The sequence below is a fragment of the Rutidosis leptorrhynchoides genome, unplaced genomic scaffold, assembly GCF_046630445.1.
Source record: "Rutidosis leptorrhynchoides isolate AG116_Rl617_1_P2 unplaced genomic scaffold, CSIRO_AGI_Rlap_v1 contig330, whole genome shotgun sequence".
NCBI classification, from domain to species: domain Eukaryota; kingdom Viridiplantae; phylum Streptophyta; class Magnoliopsida; order Asterales; family Asteraceae; genus Rutidosis; species Rutidosis leptorrhynchoides.
In genome coordinates this window covers 53,067-61,587 of record NW_027266572.1, presented here as the reverse complement: position 1 = coordinate 61,587, position 8,521 = coordinate 53,067, and the positions used below count along the sequence as shown (strand labels likewise).

At 37.3% G+C, this 8,521-nt stretch overlaps 1 protein-coding gene and 2 pseudogenes across 1 annotated transcript; 1 reads left to right on the top strand and 2 right to left on the bottom strand.

Moving 5' to 3' along the window:
• Window positions 1-848: 848 nt before the first annotated feature.
• Window positions 849-2,622, bottom strand: LOC139882964 (DUF724 domain-containing protein 2-like; annotated as a pseudogene).
• A 9-nt stretch (window positions 2,623-2,631) lies between these two features.
• Window positions 2,632-3,538, top strand: LOC139882963 (uncharacterized; annotated as a pseudogene).
• Window positions 3,539-3,957: 419 nt separating this feature from the next.
• Window positions 3,958-7,739, bottom strand: LOC139882962 (DUF724 domain-containing protein 6-like). The gene is made up of 9 exons (XM_071867209.1): window positions 7,287-7,739; window positions 6,589-6,915; window positions 6,157-6,226; window positions 5,916-6,050; window positions 5,631-5,777; window positions 5,431-5,529; window positions 5,121-5,243; window positions 4,673-4,838; window positions 3,958-4,594 (listed from the first exon to the last, which is right to left on the bottom strand). Exons 1-9 carry the CDS (start codon window positions 7,737-7,739, stop codon window positions 3,958-3,960), a joined length of 2,157 nt encoding a protein of 718 aa, XP_071723310.1.
• Window positions 7,740-8,521: the final 782 nt, after the last annotated feature.

Genomic DNA, 8,521 nt, shown 5'->3' with positions numbered 1-8,521 from the left:
TCTAGTTAAACTCCGTGTTGGTAGAACTTGGTTGTATGATTTGCGATTTCTGGCTTGTGGGATTGTTGTGGGCATAGATGTTATAATGCCGATTTTTGTTCAAGTCGGAAGTCGATTTGTAATTATTAAACCTTGTTGTTGGTTATACTTGGTCGGAATTTTATATTTTGAGGCTGGTCGTAGTCCCGAGGTTGAATGGATTACGACGCCGGTCATGACGTGGGTTTGGATCGTGACAAAAACACGTTTTCCTAACTCAGGAAAAGTATCTGAACTGGTTTCACGCTTCCTGAATTTCTAGATCATCATAACTGGGGATCAGCAAATCAAGTATGGACTTTCCGAAGGCCAATTTCAAAAGTAACTCCTATGTGAGTGGCAGTCCAAAATTCTACAGATATGAAAATAACATACTCCAGCATGTGGTTAGTAAGAGTGTTGAAAATCCAGAATCCTAGCTAGCAACAGTAATCTTAACTAGAAACTGTAAATTTTTGTAAGGGTAAAGAAACTGTAATTTGTGCAGGGGATCGCCAGCATTCGGCTGCTTCCCATGTATTGTCCTAAATAAATACTACACATAGCAAGAAATAATTAAAAAATATTATTATACGAAACAAAAATAATAGTAATAATAATAATTAAAAAGAAGGTTTGGATGTGGATAAGAATAATCTTAGAATTGGGAATCAGAAAGTAGTGCTATTGCTATTTAGAGTCTAGACAATTAACGACCTTAAGGTGAACATACAACTTGGGATTTTCATTCATTCTATATATATCCATCCGTCAGCTTCTGAAATTTTTCTTCAGAGACCCTGTCCAAAGTCGACCTTAAACCTGCAATCTCAGAATCTTTTTCTAAGATTGATGATTTCTTGTTTCGCCTTCATGGATTCCTCTTTCAATTTTTGCTGTTCTTCAGCTTTTAACATCTTGACAAGCTCATCCATCTTCTTGGCATGCTTACTGATATTCTTGGCAAGGCGATCTATCTTCTCCACCACCCTAGTTTTTTCATCAATCATATCCTTGACCTTAACATTGGTTTCTGTTTCTTGTTTTTGAAGTTGTGATATCTTGGCTTTGGCTGAAAGCAAACCTCTCAGACGCTTCTCAACTGGTGCAATAATGAAACCATGTTTCTCCAAATAGGGAAGTACTTCTAAATGAGCGCTAAACATGGTTTCAGGATCATCATATCTCAACTTAGAAATCTTCTCCACAGTGGTGGAGAAGTTCGTCATCAAGCCAATAGCATATCCTTCACGGAATCCTTCTTTTTCTTAACCAAAGGGGAGAAGTGAGGTTTTTGGGGATTCTTTTTGAACACATCCAAGGATTCTACAATTTTCCAAACTGATGAAGATTTCTCAAATGGTATCCTCTGGTTCACATCCATAATACTTGCACCATCAACCTCCGCTATCTTTTCATGGGGCCCTTTCAATGCAACTGTTTGTGGGCGTGATTTGTCAGTTGTAACAGTGATATCGATTGGCCTCCTACACACTATTTTGATCTTCTTTGAACATGGTGTAGGCGCTAGTTTCTCATGTTGAAGTTGCCTGTTGTTTGGAGCAGCCATATCCAGAGATACTTTCTCAGGAAGGTCTCTTCTTGAAGATGTTTGGGACTGCCTTCTGTCATCAGAATTTTTTTCCACAATTCCAGTTGCACCATTTTCAACCATAGACTTGCCTGAGTTCTTCTGCACAGAACTTACTTTCTGCAATAGGAATGGAACCATCACCATTCATTGTGCCTAATGTAAGATAATTCAGCAAATATATGATAAATAATTGAATTGATCACTGCTTAATGCTGTTGGAGGAAAGTCTGTTTATAGAAAAGATATAAGCGAACATTTAATGAAGAAAGAAAACCGTGATTGCGATGTCTAATTAGCTAATCACTTTAACATTGATGCAGTATTCACATTGTTTTTACTAAGGTCATAAGACTGTCATATACAGGTCAATGCCACGAGTTAAGGATAATTGTCAATGACAAAGCACATGTAGCAAGATGAAGGACTGGGAATTATACGTGTAATACAATTTTGGGGAAAAATGGGTTTATCTAGTGGCTACAAATAATCAAATATCTAATCTAGAGATCACAAATTAAGAAATGAACTGTCAAAGAAATGAGCAGAGCATAGAAAATGTCTGAAGAGTCTAATCCAGATCCAGCAAAAGGTTGGCAAAGAGATAAATTCAAGTATATCCACATATCTACTTTACACTTGCATAACAGAGATCAAGCAAACATTTCATAAAGTTACCCAGTTTTTAAATTTACACACTAAGAAATCACCATTGCAAGTAATGTTCAGCCAAAACAGATAAGCAAACCCAATAAAAAACAAAACTTGAAAGCTTTAAAAACCCAGGAAGTCCCAAAACTTGAAAAGAGACGAAAAGAAGGTACCTTCGGTGGTTTTACCCATTCCCCGTCAACCCAATCCAAATGGGGCCTCAGATCCGAGAAAGGAAACACAATCGTTTCACCAGAATATATAAATCGAACACTGTATTTCTTACCACCTTCACCATCATTCAAAATCTTGACTATCACCCCAACCCACCAGCCATCCATGTGAAAAGCATCAACAACAGTTTAAGATTTATTGTCGATGAAGCTCATGGATCTCATTTAAGATTTATTTCTCAGTTGCCTTCCTCAGCACTCCAACAGGGTGCAAACATTGTTATTCAATCAATGCGGTATTGTGCTCCTTTACACAGTCTTCCATGTTGCACATTTCCAGAAATATCGTGGACAGAGATGAAATTTCTAGGTGCCTCCAAATTCTTCAAAGCACCAGTCCTAGCTATCTTCTTTTAGCTTCATTAGATGCAACCACAGATCACTTGAAAAAAAATCGAACAACAGTTTTCAATTACGCAATCAATTTGGCTATTGAAGCTAGAATTCTATCGAAAGAATTCTAGGTGTTTTAGTTCTTGATTGTCCAAGTCCTGATTTTCTTGCAATCGACCCGTTTCGGCTCATAATCGGTTTCTGGAAATTTGGTCTATCCTGGTACGAACCAGATGAAATATTACGGAATGATCATGGAGTGTTTTGTGAACTTGTAGGGACAAAATCTCTAACTTTTGTATTTAATATTGGAACTCCTAGAGAGCATGTCCAAAGGCTAGTTTCAGGAATACAACAGTTATCGACGAGTAACTACAGATTCAAGAACGTCCATAAGGATTCTGCCCAAAAGTTGACCCCATTTGCTGACATAAATATGATCCTAACCCCTAGAGATGCTTTCTTCATGCGCAAGAAAAGGGTGGAAATTGGGGAGAGTCTAGGAAAGGTTTGTGGTGAGCTTATTTGTCCATTTCCTCCAGGAATACCTGCAATGTTTCCTGTTGAAATTATTTCTTAGAAAAGTTTAGATTATCTTTTACATGTTAGAGACATAGGTGTACCTGTTAGTGGAGCTTCCGATCCATCGCTTTCTTCCATAGTAATTTGCGATGTACAGAGCTCGATTTTATTAGAATCTCTCTATAGTTAATTAGCAACATGACAAATAAACAGAGTCTACCTTTTCTATGCTTCTATCATCATAAGCCTGTTAGTGGAGTAGTAATAACAGTTTTGCAGCCCATTGGAACTTTTCCGTGAACCACAAATCCATGCTTATGTAATGAAAAAAAATGATGGCAATTACTTCATGAATCAGATGTATTAATAGCATTTTTTTTTTTCTATAGCAGATATCCACTTTCTGCTAGAACAGTTAGTGGTATTTCTAAAACCAAAATGATACAGAAATATATTTAAAAATGAGAATAGTCATTGTCATATAGGCATTTAATCCTAGCATGCAGAGTACCGGAAAGACTCTTAAATTGAACAGACAACAAAAGTTTGACAAATTAACAACTACCAGAAAACACTGATAAAAAAGATCACATCCATGGAGGATTTTCACTATTTCTCCGAAGCTAACTTCTGGACTTCATTATGGGCAGCTTCGAGTTCTCCAGATACTGTAGCAAGAGTCGACTTCATAACAGCAAACTCTGCATCTTCATGAACCTTCATCGATTTAACCCTTGCCTCGTGATCCTTTGCTTCCACCAACTTTTTAGCCATCTGGTCGATCTTCTTCGCAAGCTCAGCTAATTCTTCTTCCCTAAAGGTTTTCAGACCAGCTTTCTCCTTGACCTGAACTTGGGCTTCATCCACTTGGATTTGAAGCAGCATAATCTTTGCTTTGGATGCAAGTAATCTGTTGATCCGCTTGTGCAGTGGCTCAACATCAAATCCATGCCTTTCTAACCCAGAAAGAGCTTGTAAAGTCTCCTCAAATTTGGTTTCCGGGTCATCATACCTCAAATTAGATATCATCTGCACGACATTGTTGAAGGTTGCAAAACAAGCAAGAGCCAGTCCTTCACGTTCCACCACTAATTCATTATGCAGAGGTTGGAAATGGGGCTTTTGAGGCGTCTTCTGGAATACTTCAAGGGATTCCATCATTTTCCAAACCAGTAAGCTCTTTACAAAAGGCAGCCTTGGGTGCAAATCCTGAACACTTGTGCCAAGAGTTTCAATTGGTGCTTCCCTGTAATATATAGCTCAATTTAGTACAAGAACTTTAAAGCTTCAGATAAAAAGTACACATATGTTTCGTATGTCATACAAGCCAGCGTTCTCAGATTCCTTAGTGGTTGAACACAGCTCAGTCCGATAAATATCCAGAGGACATGTGTCGAGTGTTGGATTAGCCATCACTGCTTCTATTTCTTTGCTCGTAGAAAAAAATTCAACTTTATCAGTGGCTCCAACTCCAGCAATGCACTTCTTGCCTAAAAAACAAACCTTACATGTGAATTCAACAATATGCAAGTTAAGAGAAATAAAAAGGTTCAAGCAAAAGATGGCTCATCTTCATTTTGAGAAGTTCCGCCATTCACCTCACGATTCCAATCCTAACATTACCTGTCCGAAAGGTTATTTCAATTTTAGATAAACTCGAAGTACATTGACAAGAAACTTCACATTCAAATTTCATTGAGAAGCTCTCGTCGTACCAATTTGCATGCTTAAAGCACCTTCTGAGATTTATACAAAGTTCAAATAGAATTTACCAGAATGCAGAGTCATGTTTGTGGGCTCTGGTTCTCCAATTTCAGGAAGCCTAGCATCTGCCGTAGCCCAATCATTTCCAGAAATTTCATCTGCGGCTCGAACTCCATCATTGAGTTCCTTGTCTACATATCAGAATATACTAATTGCAACAAAATAAAAATAGAAAGGTTCAGGTGAAAGACGGTTTTATCGTCGTTTTCAGAAACTTCCACCATTCACCTGGGTAATCTATTCCTATCTACATGCACTAGCTACAGATACCCATCCAATTGTCAATTATTGAATTTGGATAGACTTAAAAAAACATACCTTGCAACTCAAATGTTATCATCTTTTCTGCAGTTATGGACTTCAAGTCTGGTCCTTTGATAAATGGACAAGCCTCTCCATTTGCATCTTCATTGCCACCTTCATTGTCAAGGAATCAAAACCCTTAAAAAACTAAAACAGGACTATTGCCATATTTAAAAGACAACTTGAGATTTAGATAAGATTAGATAATTGTTTACCAGAATGCAGAGTCATATTCTCGCATAGAGGGGAGATTGGACTTGGCTCCTCGACTTTTCCAGTTTCAGGCAGCCCAGCTTCTGTAGCAGTGCTTTCACTTGCAGCAGCTTTATCATTGGGTCCAACTCCATTGTTGTGTTCCTTGTCTAAAATTCAAAACTTATACTAATAAATTTTGCACCACAATACAAGTAGAAAGAGAAAAACTAAAAGAAAAAACAGTGAAAGACATCATTATCTTCATTGAGATATTGATTTTAATAAAATATATAAATGGACGTTACCATGCTCATTCTCAAACTGAGAAGCTTCTGAAGTTAAAGGAAAACTAGACTCCAATTCTGGTTGTTTGTTTGATGCACAATATTCCACGACATTCATGTCTTCCTTGCTGCCGTAATTTCCACTCAAAGCTTGACCTAATAAATGTAAAGGCATCAAATAAACTGCAACAATGCACGTAATTAATGTCACCTAAGCTTAATATATAAGGAAGATCGGTTTAAAATGTGTTGGAAATGTTACCAGCCCGTTTTGTTTTGTGCGCTCGCTTCTTCTTACGAATGGTTGAATCAAAATTGCAGAACTGCATTAGCTAGCCACAATATACCACAAATAGATTAGAGAAGTACCAGAAATTAAATTGAGGTCATATGCGAAATCTGTAAGTACTGATATCTTTCAAAGAGTCTGTTAATGTGTTTATTAATCACAAGATATTACCACTCTTTTCACCATGAAATCAAAGACCTACCAGAGTAAAATATTATGACACGGAATTTCTTTCAGACGACTTTTTGAAAAGCAAAACACAAAGGTTAAAATCCACATTATATTATTCCTGAAGTGAGAAAATAGGAGTAAGTACTGTATTATGGAGATAACTTTTTTTTTTTTAGTCGATTATGGAGATAACTTTTAGATGATAAAATTAACACACTTGAAGAATTCACTCACATCTGGAATTTTCTTAGGAAGAGAGAAAGCTCCTTCATTTTCCAATGCGGTTGTTGCTGCTGGTGATTTCTCTGTTGAAGCCGTCCTCCCGGTTGCCCTACAGACTATTTTGAACTTCTTAGAACATGGTGTAGGTGTGAGTTTTTCATGTTGATGTTGCCTCTTGGTTGGAGTAACCATATCAATGGGTACTTTCTCCACAAGGCCTTTCCTTGAAGATTTTAGGCACTGCCTTCTCTCGGACTTTTTTTCCACGGCCAACACAGTTCCCGTTGCAACATTTTCAACCTTAGATTTGCCTGAACTGTTGTTAGCAGAACTTGTTTCCTGCAATAGGAATACATGCAAATATTATGATTGCTAATGTGAAAAAATTAAACAAAAAACTATGGTAAAGACTTGATCCCTGGTTAGTGCTGTTGTGAGGAAGGAGAAAATGTTCGATCAAACAAAAGCTAGGACAAAGAGAAGATAATCTAGCATATCTCCTTACACTTGCATAACAGAGACTAAGCAAACATATCTCCTTAAAGTTGCAAGCTTTATAACTCAAAAGACTACGAAATCACCATATCACCCAAAACAGACGTCTAAAAGGAAAGTAAAAGTCGAAATTTGAAAGGAAAAGTCCATAAAAACCCAGGATAAGCTGAAACTTGTAAAGAGACTATCAAAGAAGCTACCATTTGTGGTTTTACCCATTTTCCGTCAACCCAATCGAAATGGGGCCTCAGATCCGAGATAGGAAACACAATCCTTTCGGCAGAGTAATCAAATCGAACTCTGTACTTCTTCCCACCTTCACCATCATTCACAATCTTGTCTATCACCCCAACCCACCAGCCATCCATGTGAAAAGCATCAACAATTTCATTCAGCTCAAATGCTGAGCGTTGGTTGTTACCACTACCAGTTAAGGGAGGCAATGGCCTTAGTCTTGAAAAATCAGCCTCCTCTTGTAATGGCTTCTTTTCATCGTCCTCCATCAAGGTATCGTACTCGACGACGAAGATTTCATCATCTTCAGGCATCTCAACGATGGTAACGGTAAAATAAGACCCCTTGAACCCCTCTTCATTAGGTAAGAACTCAACTCTGGCTCCTTTTTTCAGAAAGGTCGACTCTCGAAAGCCGGTAGAGCTCGACTGCATTTTTGTTTTGTTTTGATGTTCTTCGGAGGAGACAACTGGAGAAGAAGAAGGTCAAAGGTCAAGTACTACTATACTATACTGCTCCAATTTGATTTGTCTTTGTTCGGGGATTTTGTTTGGGCCCCAAGAATCACTATCTGGAAAAATGACGTGTCAAAAGAGTTTTATTGGTCCTTGAGGCAACGCCAGGGTCCTTAAACTTTTTTTTTAGATTATGGAGGTCCTTAAACATAAATCAGGTATCTAAAATTAACAATCATGGATCTAGGATATGCACTGTCTACAAATGTGGTAACTAGATAATTGTGGACTGGTGGTGACTTTTTTTTGTTTGGAAGTTAAACTGGTGGTGACTTGGTGTGGACAATTTTGTTTACCTTGTAAATTCAAGGACCAAAATCATAAATTGAAGTGAAGTTTAGGGATGACATGCATTTATTCCAAACATAAAATCTATATACAGTAGTAGACTAGTAGTAGTAGTTGTTAAGTAAAAAAAATATAAAATATAACATAGTTATTACTAGTAAATTTTAAAATCTACAATAAAAATTGAGAAATCAAATCAGCATCATTCTAATTATGAGATTGAAGAACGGATCGAATTACTATCCAAATTAGAATTTGACCGATCTTGGAATTGATCATGAACCTTAAGATTCATGTAGGGTCAAAGTATTTAATGATGGTTAGGATGGTATTGGTAGGGAAGGAGGCCAAAATTGAATTAAAAGTTGTGTGTTGGTTTTTAATGAATGTGTAGCTAGTAAGTTGTAGTACTA

Coding starts and splice junctions, on each gene's coding strand:
- LOC139882962 (XM_071867209.1), bottom strand. CDS start 7,739: ATGCAGTCGAGCTCTACCGGCTTTCGAGAGTCGACCTTTCTGAAAAAA. Junction 6,227..6,588: donor TTCCTAAGAAAATTCCAGAT/GTGAGTGAATTC, acceptor TATTGTGGCTAG/CTAATGCAGTTCTGCAATTT. Junction 5,530..5,630: donor GAATATGACTCTGCATTCTG/GTAAACAATTAT, acceptor TTGACAATGAAG/GTGGCAATGAAGATGCAAAT.